We start from the raw sequence: 18,505 nt of genomic DNA, 5'->3' as shown, positions 1-18,505 counted from the left end.
ACCTGCTCTCTAAATGACTGAAGTCCAGAAGGTTGAATTCTTGACAGTTCTGAACATGGTAGATATTGTCTACGTCCTACACAGCAATGGTAAGATTCATTAACAACAAAGTTCTGAGCAATCAGACATAATTATGTTTCAGTGAAATTTAATGTTACTAATAAGCAATGAAGTGCTCTGACCCACTGGACTTCCTCGCGACATGGGAAGTCGTTGAAGTCACACAGCGCGGCGTATGTGTCTGAGAATCCCCCTATAGTAACCCACCAAGGAGAAAGCCGGCAATTACAAAAACTTAAACACTGCAGGACAATGAGTTTAGCCATTTAGGAGATTATGTAACATTACCAGACATACTTCATAATCTGCAGATTGAAAACACGTCCAGTATAATAACAGATGAAACATCAGCATGTTCTGTTATTTCAGGGAGGCATTTGAGGGGAATATGGTCTCAAGCTCATTTACAAATTCTGTAAATTTGTCACCACTACAATTATAATCTGTTATACAAACTCTAAAATGATGATGCTACAGACCACATGGCTTCTGCGCTCCATTCAGCTGCTCTTCAACTTTAGAGGTCAGACCCCACAACCTCTCCTGAAGATCAGGAGGGACCTTCTTTAATAGTTTCCTAACAAAAAAAAGAAAAGAATAAAATGATCCCCAAAATGTCACTCTCATAAATACAGGAAATGCTGGTGCTAGTCACAGCATGAGTCACTAACCCTTATTTATCAATATTTTCCAGACTGGAGCACTGCAATTGTTTTTTTCTTCAAGACACGCAAGTGATTATTCAGCCACAGTTTGGGTACTATATGAAAAAAAGGGGCACTACCATTTTGTTATTACTGTTATTGTTACTCACGGCCACCAGTGCAGTTTGTAAGCACTGGCTGCAACTAAAAGGTCATCGTGGTCCATGCGGAGCAAATGATGAACTGTGGTTTGATAAGATACTCAGAAAGCCCAGTGGATGTCTACTTACTTAAGTGATTTACAGATTTTACAGAACATTAAAGTGTAGCAAAAGATCATAAGTAAAGTAATGCAATTTGCAGGCATTCGCAGACAGCTCTACTGATGAAATGAGCTATTTTCTTCTGTGATACAAACAGCAGCAATAATACTGACAGATAAGATAATGTTGTTTTATGATTCCCTCATCACTACAAAGTAAGACAAAATTTTGAGGCCTGATGCTGTTTGCTGACTGTTTACTCACCCTGGGGACGAATCGGGGAAGATTTTCTTGAGCGAGGCTGCCACATGACTGACCACAGCCTCCAGATCCTCCACTGACATCAGGCTGAGAGAATAAATCTGTCTGTCCGTTTCAATAGTCACCTGGTACGTATATACATGTACACACACACACACACACACACAGAAAGAGAAACAATGCAAAAGAAAATCAACTTGCATATATATTCAATTCTAAATCCTAATAGCAGACACTTTGGTACACACAGGTAAAGAAAGTGAGCACAACAGATCAGTGACGGATTTTTTTGAGAACAGCAAGCACAGATCCTGAGAGGTGTGTCTACACCTCACAATGACAGACCACAAACCAGCACACATGGTTTCTCTGTGAACTAGAACGCTGTGAAACTAAGTGAAGAGGAAAAGGACTCCTTACAGTTAACACATTTCCACTTTTGCTAATAGAGCAGCCCGGGTTTCAAATGTTCCCCAATACACTATGCATTAAGTGCAAACCTTAATTTTATTACAGATAAATATGATAAACTTCTGCATAGGTACTGATAGGCATAAACATGCAGGTAAAATAAGATATAGCTGGAGCAAGCTAAAATTAATATTTTAAAGATGTCCAATACATTCAGCTGTTTTCAGTCATACTCTGTAATAAGTCATCTGTCTGTAGTAATGGTCACTACAATACCAGGTCTAATGGAAGTGTAGGCATGTCTAATAAGCTGGCCGCTCTGCAGAAAGAGCAATTATGACTGCATGGTGTAAAGTAATTAAAAATCAAAAATCTAAAACCGGTCACACCTCAAAAAGGCCAATAGAGGGTATTTATGATGGGACAATCAAGCAGAAAAAATGGCGTCAAAATCTCATCACGAGACAAGGCTCTATAAAAAGCATGGCAGGCTATTGGCTAAATTATTTAAGGCAGACGCAATATGCTGATCTATGCGTAATATAGTAATATTGTAATAAAGTAATAGAGTAATAGAGAAATATAGTAATATATTGCAATATAGTGATAGAGTAATAAAGCAATACAGTATAATAGTATAGTATATAGTGATGATTGGTCACAATATTGAATGAGAGGGCATGATGGTTTAGCATTATAGCATAGGTTCTCATCATAGAGGACAGACTCACTGAAATACTGATAGGCAACACCATTCATGATTGCTAGTCAAGTGTTTAAGTCTAGTCTGTAAATGATGTCTTGTGAATAGCAAATACAGGAAACAGAAACACCACACTTGGCATTTGCCAGCTCTTTCGTTCCATCCACACAAAACTTTCAGTTCTTTTGTTTGTCCTTTTATGTAATTCAAACTTTGATTGTTTGCACAGTCTAGTTCCTTCTAGCTTCTCCTCCGCAGGCATTTTCAAAAATCAATCATTGACAAAGTAATCCACTCATTCATGTTTATTACACCCGCTATTTTATTCCATGTGTGCTTTCTCAATCACGGCTCATGAGGTGTTATGAATGGTTCAGTGAAATGTGCTTCCTCACACATTTGACCATGTGTAATCACTCGACTGTCAACTACAGGCTGTCTGTCAATCTACAGTCTAAGCTAGAAAAAATTCAGCCCCAGCCTCTACTGCATACCGGTGTGTGTGTTCTTACTTACAACCTTGCTTTTGTTCTTGGTTTCACAAAAGTAACAAATGATCCACTTTAAGCCATTTGTATGTTTTTTTTTTCTTCGAGGAGAGATTTTAGTCCTGAGAGGGCTCAGTATTAGAGCTTAGAGGGCTTTAGTATTGAGAGGGCTTAGTCCTGCTAACCCATTTTATGCCAGATAGCACAGGTACATAGTAATACACCTGAATATACACAGGAAAATGTTCCGATTTGATGGAAATATTTAGCAGGTATTGCAGATGCTGGTGACCATAATGAATAAAACTTCATAGGCTTTTTGAAGAGGGTGGGTCTAACACTGTATATAACATCCATATTGTATACAGCCTATATAAATAAAGTATATATCAGTATATAACTGAATATAACATTCACAGTGAGTTTCATGTAAGATGTTTAACAGCCAACAGTACACATATGGTTTCTAAAATGACGTGTGCCATAACATCATCCCAAACATATTAATATAAAACATGGACATATGAGTAATTTCTCACTAATAGGCTTTTGTACGTTGCGTGGGAAACAGGATATCTAAAAATAAACTGTGTGGAGACCTCTTTAACACATATTCACACACTCACACACAATGATCAGTTAAGAACCCTGCTGGCACACTAGTGTTGAGAAAAAGAGAGGGGGAAAAAACTAGAGGAAAAAATGTGGGTTTACCTGGTCATGACTCTCAATGCTGATGGCATAGATCTCTAAATAGCTGAAGGAGCTCTCCACCTGCGGCCAGACATTTTACTACAGTCAGCAGCACACACACTGTCAGACATCAACACATATCCACACTCAGAAAATGCTCAGAAAACATATGAGTTAATAAATGACCGTGTGTGTGTGTGTGTGTGTGTGTGTGTGTGCTGGGGAAGGGGGAAGGCGGGGATTAGGAGAAAGGCCGGTACATGAAACTCAAATACAGAAGTTGGGGTTAGAGGCCATCTAAACACACTTCTGCTTCCTTTCAAAATTTTTCAAACATATCACGTATCAATTAAATGCACATCCCGTATTATTCATTAGTCTTGCTTTATCATTATTCATGCAACCATGACATTGCACTCTGTGTTTCACCAGAATTATCAAAGGACCAGCAAGGCTCATTTGCTTCTTGAGCACTTTCGGCTAACACGAGAGATAAACAGTAGATTTTTAGTGTTTGCTTTGTGCCTGCTGTGTTTATTCACTCAGTGGATTGGAAGCTTTGGTTAGGGTTACTGTTTTACTACACCATATCCTCATTCCTTCCCTGTAAAACCGCATCGGCTAATGGTGCTGTTACATTTTACAACAGAAACAATATGACTATTTCAACAGGCTCATTTAGAAAAAATATCCTCTTATATTACAAATTCAGCACACAATAATCTGTATTAATTCATATACCAAAAAAAAATCAAAAAGTAAATGTGAATGTGCTTGTCTTTTTTTATGAGCACCTGTAAACAGCAGCATACAAGGCCACAGAGCATCGATACTAAACTGATCCATGAGGACTCTGTTTAGGAATTTGTTCTAGTCATGACCCAGAACTCATGACTTCACTATTTAGGCTCTTTTCTTTGTTATCCAAATCAAACGGTATTGTCGGGAAAGTCACATGGCAACTAGGAGTGTCCATAACTACTTCTAGAAATGCAGTGACCTGCAGAGCTTAATCACAAAGGTATTCAGACACCCTGTCTCTGACATTCAGATGATTGAAGTCCTTGACTATATCAGGTGTGTTAGAGTAAGAATGGTGCTGAAGTGTGCACAGTGGTAAACCTGTACTGGCAAGATTAGCCTCCACTTTTAGACAATCCCTTCGTAACAGGGTATCAGGACAGTATGCATTGTATGTGTGTCCTACATTCAACACACTTGTTAGAAACAGTATAAAATACTAATTTCCTGGCTAATTTAATATGGCATGTTAGTCAGATTGAACTAGTGTACACGACAACTTATAAACTTTGACTACAAGAATCAAGCAAGCTATCAAAATTCACCTTGATATATCTGTATGTTGATACAGTACACACTGCATGTAAATATAGGTTGTTTCTGATTGAAATTTACAACATGCAGTATATAAAGTATAATCACACTGAAATTTACAACATGCAGTATATAAAGTATAATCACACGTCTGTTCTGCTGAACACCAACATCTAGCGTCTAGTCAGTGTTGTCAGAAGCCATGACCTTCTGTGTCACTGAGATTATGGGAATGAATAGTGTCTAGTGTTTTCCAATACTGGGAAATGACCCAATGTAGTAGTGTTGCCTCTATTATTTGATGATGCATAGTTTCAGACACATTAGTCTTTCTGGACTGCACCTTAAAGGGTTCTTCACAGGTTGTTTGAATAGTAAAGGGTTCTTAGCTTTCTATATAGTTTCTATGTAGAGCTTCATCTAATATAGAAACCCTCTACATAGGGGTTCTAAAAGATAGGGTAGATGTCGCTCAGTATTCAGTCACGGTGCAATTTCAACGATCATGCAACTGACAGATTACAGGAAATGTTAAGAGACAGGAAGAGTTTAATGTTTAGATCTAGTAGATAAACTTTACATCTAAACAGGGCTTGAGCTGAAAGGGACGCAGGTCGATGCTCTCATCCTGGTTAAACATGACGAATCATTTCTTCTAATTCAAAAGATTTTTTTTAGAATTGCGCAATTTTAATGGGCAACGCAGTGTTTAACGGTGCATCACTACAATTTCAACCTTTCGGTTGAAACGGTAAGGCAAACATACAGATGCATTAAAGGAAAAACTGTTGGTGCTGTTATACTGTAGGACTTTACTGGCCTGGTCTGGGTCCACTTGCCGTCTTAGAGGGCAATTCAATACAAAGTCATTTTCAATGATGACCTCTATACTATGATGGACCATTTCTCTTCTGATGGGAGTTATGTCTACCATGATGTCCCCACTACCACCCACAGGGCAGAAGAGATCACTGAATGGTTTTGATGGGTAAGAAAATTATGAAAATGTGATATGCTATGGCCTTCACAGTCACCAGAGCTAAACCCAACTGAACACCTGTGGGAGGTTTTGGAGTGCCACATTAGACAGCATTCTCCATCATCAACAAAACACCAAATGAGGGAGTATCTTTTGTACAAATAGTGTTCATCCCTCCAGCACAGGTCCAGAGATCTTAGAATATATTGTAAGGTTGCAGCTGTTCTGCTGGCTCATGCAGGCCCAACTACTGACTGAGACACGATGCGTTTTTTCCTTTAATTTGTCACCCGTCTGTATGTAGCTACATAAAGATATGTGGACTTCCTGTAGAAACAATCTGGTATGCTAACCATGCAGTAAAAACTGTTCAGAGTAAATTAAAAAAATTTTAATTATTCTATGTTAATTAAGCTATTCCATTAGGTGGCTAGTTAATTTTACTTTTACTGTCCTGTATTTCATACACTTTCATATTTTATGCATTTGATTTTCAAATCAACAGTCAGTCTAATAAACTTATAAGGTGTCAGTTGGCAAAAGCAGGTGTTAGTATAAGTATGCACATATTGTATGAGAATGTGCCTAGAGTACATTTTATTGTATACTGTATGCAGAATATAGGGTTATTATTCTATAAGTCCATATAATAGTTGTATATTATCAGCTTTTGCCTTGTGAATAGTTTACAGATAGTTTACAGATACAAGTGAACTTTATTCACATTATAAACCTCATTTACAAATATACACTACTGCACAAAGTTCTTGTAAACAAAATCTATGAAGCAAAGATTGTTTCAAAAGTTTCTTGCTCTTGTATGAGTTTCATGTTTCTGCATCTCATCTATATATCGTAGTAAATAAATCACTAAAGAGTAAAAAACTAAATCCGATCAATATTTGGTATTTTGCCTTTCAGCATCAGTTCTCTTAGGTACACTGCTGTTTAGTTTTATAAGGAAACTGGCTGGTAGGTTATGTTAAGCATGCTGGGGAATCTGCCGCAGTTCATGTGTATACCTAGTTTCATATTTCATGTGTATATCTATATAGGTTTTATCAAGAAAATATGTAGCCAGTCCTAAAAATTATCAGCTGAAATTATCAATTGAAAATACAAATTCAAACAGAAATAGAAAACTCTCACTCTCACTCACTCACTCACTCACTTTCAGTAACTGTTTTATCCTGAACAGGGTCACGGTGGATCCGGAGCCAATCCCGGGAACACTGGGCGTAAGGCGGGATGGGACCCTGGATGGGACACCAGTCCAGCACGGGACACCACACACACACATACATACCTGGGGGTGATTTATCTTAGCCCGTAAACCTACTAGCATGTTTCAGTAGGTGGTAAGAAACTGGAGAACCCAGAGGAAACCCACACAGACACAGGGAGAACATGAACAGAAACCCTGGAGCTGTGTCATTGTGCCACCAACTCTAATGATTTAAAAACAACACTACAAACGTGACATTTTGTCATAACCCAAATATTAAAATGTCTTGTTTGAGCATAGATCTTGCTTTGCTAAGGCCACACCTCACTAGGCTCTGTGTCCCTACTTGGTTACCCCAGCCAAAATGTTCTGAATCCGCCACTGTACAGAAACCTTTTTAGGGTTCTAGATGTTTTTCTGAGAGTGCACTATTTATAGTAGAAGCTGGTAATTTTTTTCCTGGCTATTAATGGAGGTTTCATGATTTTACGTCACAGAAAGTCCATTTGTTTGTTTGTTTGCTTTACACATGGGATTCAGGCCCAAATGTTATCCTTGCTTTTGTCAGAATTGCTCTGTTTCACTCACCTTCACTGGCTGCTTATTGTGAAATACAGTAGCTCTCCACTGTGTCATTACCTGTCAGAGAGAGAGAGAGAGAGAGAGAGAGAGAGAGAGGGTGATGTAATGATTGTGGAGCTCCATCTGCTGGTAAAATAAAGCAAACTCAGCTGAACAACAACAGAAGGGTGTTGTTCATACAGTTGGTGCAAAAAGGGTGTATCACTGATAAAAATTCTCTGCTTCCTGAAAAATAAACTACAACAGCTTGTAACTATTTTCTAGCTTGTTAGATGACAAACAAATTTTCCAAACCTTTTATGTCTGATGGGGGGCCTACGCAAGCCATACAAAGGCAGGGGTAGCCACATTATGTCATTTTCTATGGATGTCGATTAGTATTTTGTCCCACAGAGGTTACCACCCCAGTAATGTCATCGGGTCTAACCTGGCCACTCCACTAAAACAGATCTGGCTACGCAACTGACAACATGATGCTACCACCACCATGCTTCACTGTGGGTATTCTCAGAGTGATGAGTGGTGTTAAGGTTCTGGTGAATGTAGTCCCTTGTGCCAAGGCCGAAAAGTTTAATTTTTTGTCTTAGACCAGACCATTTCTACATGCCTTTTGGTAAACTCCAAACAGGATATATGGCTTTTTTTTTTCAATTATGGCTTTCTTCTCACCACTCTTCCATAATTCCCACCTTTGTAGCGTGTTTAAGATATAGACATCCCGTGAACAGTTTCTCCCAAGCTATGAATCTCTACAGCTTTTTCAGAGTTACGCTTGGCTTCTTTGACTAACATCCTCCATCGCTAACCTTTGGTGGACAGCCTCCTATAGGCAGGATCTTGGTTGTGCCATTTTCTGTCCATTTTAAATAGCGGATTTAATGGTGTGCTGCAGGATGTCCAGAGTTTTGGATTTTTTTATTATAACCAAACCCTGATTCATATTTTTTCAGTACTTTGTCTCAGACTTGTTCTGATTATTCCTTGATCTTCATGAAGCTATATGTTTAGGTGCTTCAGTATTATGGGTTATTTTGTGTAGATTCATGGCATACGATCCCAATTAATCCTTTTCAGTTCCAGGTTGTAATTTTATGTGGAAAATGAGGAAAAGTTCAAGGAGGTGAATACTTACGCAAGGTACTGTGTCTAAATAATAATAAGTAACTACATAGCAACTATAGTATCTATCATTCTATCATTATCACTGCCATTATGTCACTAAAAAATAAATAAAACAAATAAAAAAGACAGAGAAGCCTTTGACTATACATCACAGACCCCTTGGGGTCCAACCGGGAAAAGCTAAGGTGTATATTAAAGCTGCAGGAAGATATTCCTTTAGATTTACAGAACTGTTATGAGAATAAAAGCTTCAGAGTTTGTATCACTCAAAGTTTATATCACTCGATAGAGTTTGAAACGTGAAATAAGCATCATTAGCCACTATCCAGCTAACATTAGCATGCTAGCAAAAACAGAGCAGCAAAAAAAAAAGACAGGAAATTATACCACTAAAGGAATGTAAGACCTAATATAAGTAACTTTTAAATGCATAAAGTACAGAAGAACACACCAAAATCACCTGTTAACCACTAACCGGCCTATACTAGCACAAAACAGTTTATAGAATATATAGACACAGATTACACCAAAACTACACTCACCAAAAGCAAACAGAAGTATTAATCACGTTTAAATTGCAAAAATGCACATAACCCATCAACATAAGCATATTGTTGAATATTAAACGTAGACTTACAAGGACTCTGCCTTCTGACCGATCCCTCGACTGGTTGAGTTGTACAAACCTCATAAACTGGACCCTCTGAGGTTTCAGCAGCTGAATAATGCCATCTGAAACACACACATCACATCACATCCAAGAACAAAAACCGAAGTAATTAATTACTGAGTAAAAGAAACAACAATAACAACAACAAAAAAACAATCAACGGGTAAACTCATGATGGTGCAGTGTCAATGAACTGATGCCACATCAATGGTACACAATCACCATGTCTATAAAAAATATGTTTTAGGATTACAACAAAACAACTGTAAAAGCAATATTAAATTAAAGCTGTATACCTTTCAGGCAGAAGGGAACCTCTGTTGGAGACGCCATCACACTTTAATCTGCTCTGTGTGCATGAACAGGGTGCATAAGAGGCCAGCAACGGCAGTTCTTACAAAGTGCAGGTGAAATACATATACACTCACATCCTGCTGCACTGTGATTCATGCTCATGGTATAAAAACCACAGGCTCTGAGACAGGAAGTGATAACTTTAGGCTTACACTACACAAGGGTGCCTATTACACAAATGTTACACATGTGTTCTCAAAGTGCTTCTGCAAGCTTTTTAGATAATAAAAGCTTACAAAAAGAAATTACTCTAGGAATTACTATAGAGACACTAACTACATCAGGTCAAATTTTTCTTTAATTACTTTTCAGTTGCTCAGCATCTGTTTATTGGCTTGAGTTACTTTATTAGTGTTTGGAGTGTATGCAGTTTAGAATAAATAAAATGGTTAAAGATGACTCGTTTTAGATATACTAGATTTTATTTCATCAAAGACTAATCAACATGTGGCTGATGAGATTACTTCTCCCCTCATTCTCTACAAAGGAAGGGTTAATCAGTTTTCACAATAGCACCCTCTGGCATAAGATAGCAAAAAAAAAAAAGCCCCCTGAACTCCATGCTTCCTGTTCTGCTGAAAAGTAGATTACATTCAGTTCACAAAACCAATAGACTGATTCTTTCTGATTGGTTATCTTTTTTAAACACTCAGATGAAAGGCAGGTTTGGGGTTTTTAGTTAAAAGGAGCAATTCCCAGGTACGCTTTCTATTATCTGTAAATGCCATCCATATGGAGGTCAAGAAATAGGGGTCTGATTGAAGAGTCGTTGATGTAGTACTGCCTCAGGTCCTGCTATGTTCTACCTCTCCTCCCAGCAGATCTTATGATATTAGAAGAAGACAAATGATGCAAGGTGAGCTGACTATAACTAATCACGCTGCTTTGATTTGCTTGGCCATGGATAGACAAACTTCACAGCAGTGACTTTAAACATAACGAAAAAACCCACATGACAACAGAATAGGACAATATTATTTTATTAGCTGTACAGCAATACATTCTCCACGTTTTTCCTATTCCCTCAAAGCCCCACCCAGCCATAATAAATGTCTTTATATGTTGGTTTTCTGACCACTGTAAAATTCACACAGTTACTGCTAGGTACAAAAAAGGAAAAAGCATCAACCTAAAATTAAGAGCTTAACAAAAGAAAAGAAATGTAAATGAAAAAGTACAAGTAGGGAAAACATTCTGAATCTGGAAATTAAAAAAAAAGTTCAGAAAATAACAGTCCTTCTAAATGTGAACTTTCTTATGAACTAACTCTATGCAAATAGTTCTTCCATAACAGAATGAATCAAAATGGCTTCATTAAGCTAAAGCTGTGTGGACTGTATGTGATCTGAACAAAAATGTGAGAAAGCTGCTATGGACAGAGACCTTTTTCTGATCTGTTATCATGTCAGCAGTCATACCCAATCGGAGAGTTAGGGCGTAGCCTGCACTAAGTTACAGGACTCAGTGCTCATCTAGCATTGGCCGACTTTCAATTTTCCCCACCTGTCCTTTTTCCTTCCTTTACAGCGTCAGGATCTAAACCCTGGTCGCCCAGTTACATGTTACCACTACACCACTCAAGAGTTATGCTCACCTTTATAAGTCTCGAAACCAACATAGAAATGGGCTCTGACAGAAACAAGCTATAGGCTCTTATCTTCCTATCTTAAGCAATCATAAAGGAGAATATCTAATTCCCTCCCTGAAAAGCTGAAAACAAACCCAGGTGACATTAGAAGCTGTACAAGACCAAGGAAAAACAGATTGGGGCATTTACATGATATTATGCCATTACGCCCTTGTCAAGATTTAAAATTCTTAAGGAGCACGTTTTCAAATGACTACTGTTTAAAATGTCATTGTGTCAGCATTCAATGTCATCAATTCACTTGAAAAGGATTAAAATGTTCATAATAAAACAAAAATAAAAAAACGTATTTACACGCAAGACCTGCCAAGATTACTCTTCTTTTGTACAATGTTATCAACTTCAGATTTTTAGTTATTTCAAACGTGATGGATGGAAATCCTCCCAGACCATACAATTATATCTATATTCCTAAGCTTTTCTCTCTTTCATCAACTGTAATCAGTGAAAGCAATAAGAAATGCAACAGAGAATAAAAGTTGCCACATGTGTCAGATATTAAAAGTATATTTGTTGGGTAAAATGCCCATTCTACAACAGTGATAGAAAGTCTAAATATCAAGGCTTGACCAGGCCCACCAATTTTTACTTTTCAAATATTGCCATGGTAATGTAATAGATTGGAGGCTGAAAGAATATCGGCATGTTAATTAGGCAAAAACATCTAAAGGTGCGCAGTTCACTACAGTAAATATGAGGAACCAGCTACAGTCACCGGATTTGCACATAAGCATCTCTGCAACCCGTGCCACACACTAGATGGTATACATGGGACAATAATCAGACTAATAACTGAAAATGTAAAAAAGCATCATGCACAGTTGACATCATGAGTCTAAAGCATGTAACAAAAAAAAAAAAAAAAAACTAACAAAAAACAAAAAAACACAAATTAAAGTGAAGATTAAGAGTGAAAAAGGACCATTGGATATTTCATTCCACAGATCAGAAACTGAAGGAGAACACAGCAGAAAGGAGTTTGGCTGTGTTCTGTGAGGCAGGGAGGTGACAGCATGGGAGAGGACGCATACGAGCGTGTGGATATTGGGCCTGGGAGAGCACATCACCGGTCCATCATACTGAGGATCATCTCAGGGGTGAGGTCTCCATTGGGTGCGGCCTCAGGGACAGAGAGCTGCTCTGCCTCCACTCCTCCCTCTGCTGCTTCAACCTCCTCCACCACAGGCTCTGCTGATGCTGACGCTGAAGAATCCACGCCGTCCTGCTCCTTCTTCACTATGATGTTCTCAATGGCTCCTGTGCCCTCATCCTCCACCTGGATAATGGCAGTTGCTGCAAAGACAAAGATTAACTATTAATTCATAAAGAATATTTACTTTAAAAACCAAAGCATGACACAGCTGGCATTTCATAATGCAAGTTTTTGATTCAACAACATATAGCCATGTCAGGAACCATGTTTATTTGCAGTTGTCTCGTGCCAAAATCTGATGATTTAAAAGAATAAATAAATTTTAAAAAAATTGGCCTTCAGAGGTCATCATTTAATGAACAGATAAGCATGATAATTACCAATAGGTGCTATGGCTGAGTTCTTAGCAGGGGAAGCTTTGGGAGGATTCTTGGGAGGTCGGCCACGTTTCCTCTTGACAGGCGGCTCAGCAGGGGCGGGGACAGGGACAGTTGGTGGAGCTTGTTCCACCTCCATCTCCACATCATCAAGAGCGTCTTCCTCCTCCTCTTCCTCATCAATGTCATCCAAGTCAGGCTCTCCATGATCATCTAACATAGGATGCACAGTAAGTAACATTACTCCATTTGCAGTGCAAAAGACCACAAATTTAAAGTCTTTGTTGAGCAGATAAAGCGTTAGACACTACCATAACAGTCACTCACCACTGTCATCATCATCCTTCCTCGAGCGCATCTTCCTCTTTCTGCCACCACGGCCCCTCTTGGTCGGAGTACCATTCTCTCCATCTCCACCTTCCAGTCCAGAACAGTTCTCAGCATGCCTGGCCATGGTGTTCTGTTTTTATATATTTTTTTAAAGAAACATGTTAGGGCACATTATTATTATTATTATTATTATTATTTTTATTTTTTAATAAATATGTAGCATGCAAGTAGCAAAGCCTTTTGCATACCCTGCGTGTGAAAGTCTTGCCACACTTGGAGCACACAAAGGAAGTGGGGACAAAGCTGGGGTCATGGTAACGACGAAAATGCATGTCCAGGAGTTGTTTCTGTCTGAAAGTTTTCTCACAGTGGCTGCAGGCATATGGCTTTTCCCCAGTGTGGGTGCGCTTATGCATCACCATGTGACGCTCCTAACAGGACACAAAGACACTTTTTTTTAGTTTTCCCCACTAGAAAGTAATGATATCAGACATGCAACATATTATTGACTATTAATATAAGAGCACTGTTTGAGGTGGCTGACCTGTCGGCAGGCATAGTCACACTGGTCACACTTGAAGCGTTTCTCATTTTTGTGGGACTTCTGATGCTGGATGAGAGCATAGCGCTCATGAAACACAGCCTCACAGTAACGGCACTTCCTGCCTTGCTCGATGTAGGAATGCTGCTTGCGCAGATGCACACCTGAAATGTTATATGAACCAGGTGAGGTATTATGAAGAACATGAACGCACACCATTTCCCCTTGTGCATGGTATAAGTTAGCGGAAGGAGGACAGTCTTACCCAGGTCACTCTTGCGGGCAATGACAGTGTCACAGTGGGGGCAGTGGAACTTTGCCACATTCTCGGTATGCTTCTGCAGGATGTGCATCTTCATAGTGCCACTCTGGGTGAAACGCGCATGACAGATGTAGCACTCATACGGCTTCTCCCCTGAACACACAATAGGGGATTAAAGGTTGCTATTTTTTTATTCATTTATTTGTTTTTTAATTCGTTAGTCAACAGTTGGGTTTAACTCCAAATTCTTCTCAACATGCATGATGTGTTGCCAAGTAATCAAAGTGCTGGAATGATGGATGTCAAACCTGAGTGGGTTCTCATGTGTCTCTTCAGCTTGTAGGTGTCTCTGCTGGCATAGCTGCACAAGCTACACTGGAATGGACGCTCTCCGGTATGAGAGCGAATGTGTCTCTTCAGCTTGCTGACCTGGTTTACAAAACAAGGTAACAATATATTAGGGCTGAAGACTAGGGTAAAATCCAAAATAAATATAAAATGAACAAAAAAAAAATGTTAATTACTTGTTGAAGCTTGTGCCAGAACACCACTACATATCACTAAGGCTGAACAACATGAAACACACTGTCTAAGTACACTCACCGTTCCTTCTTTTAACAAAATATAACTTCTAGCAAAAAGCTTCTAAACTCGTACATTATCTACAAAGCATTTCAAAATACTTCATTTCACATACCTCCACACTAGCATAATCACACATGGAACACTTGAAGGGCTTCTCATGGGTGTGCTTATAGCGACGGTGTCGCACAAGCTCACCACTGGTCACAAACGCCATGTCACAATCGGTACATTTGTGGGGTCTGGTGCCTGTCCAAAAAGGGGAGGGAAAAAATAAAAATTAGCTACTCTGTTTTCTAAAACATGAGCCTTGAAAATAAGAGCAGAAGTGAGTGTGGAAGCAGAAAAACACCTGTGTGTGTGTTGAGATGGTTCCTCAGCAGGGTGACTGTCCTGAAGGCGCGTCCACACAAGTGGCATTTGTGCGGCCTCTCATCCGTGTGGCTCTTCATGTGGCGGTCGAGGTTGGAGCGTCTCGGGCAGGTGTAGCTACACAACTCACACTGGAATGTCTTCTTCACACCTGGACAAGCACACACATTGCAAAAGCATTCCTAAAAGCCCAAAGTGAGTTGTTCTTTTATATTATATACACACACATTATATTATATATATTAAATATATAAAAACTGGATGGCATACCCTTCTTTTTGATTTTGGTTGGCTTTGGAGGCTTCATGTTGCCCACAACCTTCTCTGCATTAACCTCTGAGAGCAGGCCTTCTTGCTGCTCCTCCTCAAAGTCATAAACAGACACATCCATGTCTTTCTCTCCTTCTGTGTTGTAACGCAGCTTGCTTTTCTTTGTCTTTTTGGTCTTTTTGACAGGTGGTGTGTAGTCAGGATCCTTGGCCCAAGTGGGGTCATCATTCTGGGGTTCAGGAATCTCCTCTTCTTCCTGCTGCTGCAGAGACTGCTCCTCGTGACCATGGAGCTCGTCCTGCTCCACAGTCTCCACTTCTCCATTGGCACCTACTTTCACAACCTGTGGGCACAAGCCTCGTGATAACCCAAGAAAACATACCCTAACCAGCAAATAAACTCATTTTTTATTTAGCTACATGAAATGACTATTGACCAACCTGGAAGCCCTCTGGGAGTGGCAGCGTGTGACAGATGACAGGCTCTCCATCTTTGGGCATGGCAGTGGCATCCACCAGCGTTCCCTGCAGCTCTTCCACGGTGGTGGCAGTGACGGGCACGGCTGAAACAGGCACCTGCACTAGTTGCAGTTCACCCAGGCCCAGTTGTTGTTCCTCCATATTGACCACCTGCAGGGTGATGATCTGCGTGTCATCCACTGTGGTGACTGTGGCCTCGTGGGCTGCCCCGGCTACACTCACACCAGCAGCCATGGCACCCTCCATCACTTCTGTCTTCATCTGCAGCAGGGCCGGGTCCAGCGAGTCCATCACCATCATTTCTACGCCACTGTTTACACTCACCACACTTTCGACCAGCTGCTGTTGCGCATCGACCACAGCGCCTGTCACCTCACCCTCAGCTACGGGCTGCTCTACTGCCTCTAGACCAGCAGCCTGCAGCAGCTCAGCTTCAACCTCTTCGTCCTCACGCCGCCGTTGATACGTCTTACAATCCTTGCTTTTGAAGGCATCCCCCGTCTCGTCCACCACGGCTTCAGTCGGTCCCCCTTCCATGGGTATTACCTTCGACGGAAAACAGAGCATGGTTTTATTAAAGAATGAAGTAAGTCTTCGTTGTGTTGAAGATGTATTGGGTGTGTCCGTTCAGCACCCATTCTTACACACTTCTACACTACTTCTACACATTCCTAACATGGGATGTATTTAACATACATTCTGCAAGTTCAAGAAACAAAAGCACATACACACAGAACCTTACCGAAGAAACAAGAGACTCGCTAGGGTAGACTTGCGTGTCAGTGTGATGTTACAACTTACTGACTTGCTGAGGTTACCTGTACCAAAAATGTGTACTTCATCTCTCTACTCTCCTGCCTCTTCAATTCTCTGCATTCGGTGAATGAGCTATCTTTCACCTTCCTTCTTCATAACAAAATACAGAATAAAATCAACACAGGGTTAACAAAGAGTTTTTAAAAAAAAAATGTAAATAAGAACTTTAAACAGGATGTGTTGTAGGTTAGTCTTCTCGTACAGCCTTTTCCATTTCACCAGCATCAAAAGTGTAATCAAACCACAATAAGAAAGCCGTTAACAGGTGCTTTATCTCCTATCGATGGGTAAATACTAGTTTCAGCTCTGATGCAGCACAGATCGTGTGCAACTTTTATTCGAAGCTACTTTGGTACTTTCTGCCAGTTTATGCTCTCGGCACATCTGATCCGTCTCATGCCCTGCTATGACTCCTTCATTTCCTGATCTTACTAATGTACTCGCCAAAACCAGGCTCCGTGAAAACACCCCAAATTATCACTCGACGGAGAAGCACAGTCAGTCATCAGCCACACACACACTGAGTTATGCTGAAAGATTTTCCACTACAGCAAGAGGGCATTCTGAGCTGGTTAACAGCGTTTTTGTACCGCTACCAGCCGGGTTGTAGAGGGAGCTCTCCACAGTTTTATCCCCTCAGTCGTCTGTTGCTTGAGGTGGCTAGTGTCTCAATAAGCGAGCGGTCAATGAACGTATACAGCACTCCTCTGGGATCAACGATCACTGAATTTTAAGATGCCCTTAAGCTTGGAAAAATCTGTTAGATAAGACTCCGGGGAAGCACGATGTGTACAGTCACCTAAAATCAGCAGTCGGCTTCACTGAGCGTCGCGTCTTCCTCGTCCGATTTTCATCTGCGCAACAAGCTGGCTAGCAAACAACCGCAAGCTAGCTAACAATTCCGGCATTTCACTTTGCTCGACACTGAGATATATTTCGAGGACAGATGAAGAGGGGGAAACTACAACTCGAGCTCATCATGCTGGAAGTTTCAGTAGGGCAGATCACCGGGCTGCTCGAGTGTATGTGCGCGCGCTGTGTAATGGGCCAGGAAGGGCTGAGCAGGTTTGAATCGCGGTTGAGGAGGGGCGCCAACAAACTGCTAGCTAGCTATGCTAGTGAGTTAGCCAGTTTGTTACCGCCGTCTGGACAACAAAACGACCAAAAGAGAAGAATATACATTTCTATTCTGTATTATAGTCGTATTTGTGGTGTTTGTGCGACTACATGACTCAAAACTATCGCTTTTTAGAGGTAGTATTAGCTTGTTGGCTAAGCTATTGCTTCATCTAGAAACGGCGGGTTTTTGTCACGGAAACAAAGAGAAGAAAAAGAAAATGGACGCCTGGCCTAAAGAGTGGAGCAAACATCGAAGTGTAAAAATGAAGCATCTCGCCGAAATGCCGTCTGATATAAGTTCAATAGCACTTAATAATCGGGCATAACCCCGAACTTCTGGGTTATAAGTGTTTTTTGCTAAATTTTCGATAACGATAGAGGGAGACAAACACCCCCCGCCAGCCGCCTGGACCAGGAGCCCCATCGTGACACCTAGAGGCCGATTAAAGATCCTGCAAAACTCCCCCCTTTCGGAAAAGTGGCACTATTTTACCTGCTTTTGCTTGTTTATCCTCTCGTTGAATTCGACACAAGGCCCGCGGTCCGCTCTTCCTTTAGTACGAGGCGAAGTACAACTGCGTGCTTCCCCTTCGCTGGTTTTAATCCTCTCCCGCTTTTGCAGAGTAGGCTCCGCACAAAATGGCGGCCCGAGGCGGTTGCTGCGCATGCGCGGCAGGCAGGGGGGCGGTGGCGACGGGGTGGAGGGAGGGGTGTAAACACAGCGCTGTGCCGATTGGCCAAAAGGGGCGCTAGCACTTTTAAATTT

At 40.6% G+C, this 18,505-nt stretch overlaps 2 protein-coding genes across 5 annotated transcripts in view; both read right to left on the bottom strand.

Annotated features, from left to right (window-relative positions):
* The window catches only part of carmil2 (capping protein regulator and myosin 1 linker 2), a 46,469-nt gene extending 35,855 nt beyond the window's left edge, over positions 1 to 10,614 (bottom strand). For both annotated transcript variants that reach the window (XR_004578337.2, XM_026927303.3), the window contains exons 1-8: positions 9,733 to 10,614; positions 9,404 to 9,498; positions 7,651 to 7,701; positions 3,545 to 3,604; positions 1,232 to 1,353; positions 540 to 637; positions 183 to 253; positions 3 to 76 (exon numbers count right to left, since the gene is read on the bottom strand). Coding sequence is in view for 1 of the 2 variants with exons in the window: in XM_026927303.3 (XP_026783104.3) it covers positions 3 to 76; positions 183 to 253; positions 540 to 637; positions 1,232 to 1,353; positions 3,545 to 3,604; positions 7,651 to 7,701; positions 9,404 to 9,498; positions 9,733 to 9,769 (608 nt within the window). In the remaining variant the exon portion in view is untranslated. The remainder of the gene's footprint in view (positions 1 to 2; positions 77 to 182; positions 254 to 539; positions 638 to 1,231; positions 1,354 to 3,544; positions 3,605 to 7,650; positions 7,702 to 9,403; positions 9,499 to 9,732) is intronic.
* A 140-nt stretch (positions 10,615 to 10,754) lies between these two features.
* Positions 10,755 to 18,410, bottom strand: ctcf (CCCTC-binding factor (zinc finger protein)). 3 transcript variants are annotated; one of them, XM_026927165.3, is made up of 13 exons: positions 18,233 to 18,366; positions 16,623 to 16,710; positions 15,766 to 16,350; positions 15,326 to 15,668; positions 15,036 to 15,206; positions 14,799 to 14,932; positions 14,410 to 14,530; positions 14,105 to 14,254; positions 13,843 to 14,003; positions 13,547 to 13,729; positions 13,296 to 13,428; positions 12,972 to 13,181; positions 10,755 to 12,731 (listed from the first exon to the last, which is right to left on the bottom strand). In XM_026927165.3, the coding sequence occupies exons 2-13, from the start codon at positions 16,644 to 16,646 to the stop codon at positions 12,502 to 12,504; spliced, it is 2,445 nt and encodes an 814-aa protein (XP_026782966.3). In that variant the 5' UTR covers positions 16,647 to 16,710; positions 18,233 to 18,366; the 3' UTR covers positions 10,755 to 12,501. The 3 variants fall into 3 exon arrangements, with proteins under 3 accessions (XP_026782966.3, XP_026782964.3, XP_026782969.3); XM_026927163.3 differs by lacking the exon at positions 16,623 to 16,710 and having other exon boundaries at positions 18,233 to 18,410; XM_026927168.3 differs by lacking the exons at positions 16,623 to 16,710; positions 18,233 to 18,366 and adding an exon at positions 17,420 to 18,222.
* Positions 18,411 to 18,505: the final 95 nt, after the last annotated feature.

This window comes from Pangasianodon hypophthalmus, chromosome 6, assembly GCF_027358585.1.
Source record: "Pangasianodon hypophthalmus isolate fPanHyp1 chromosome 6, fPanHyp1.pri, whole genome shotgun sequence".
NCBI lineage: Eukaryota > Metazoa > Chordata > Actinopteri > Siluriformes > Pangasiidae > Pangasianodon > Pangasianodon hypophthalmus.
This window is presented reverse-complemented; position numbering and strand designations above follow the sequence as displayed.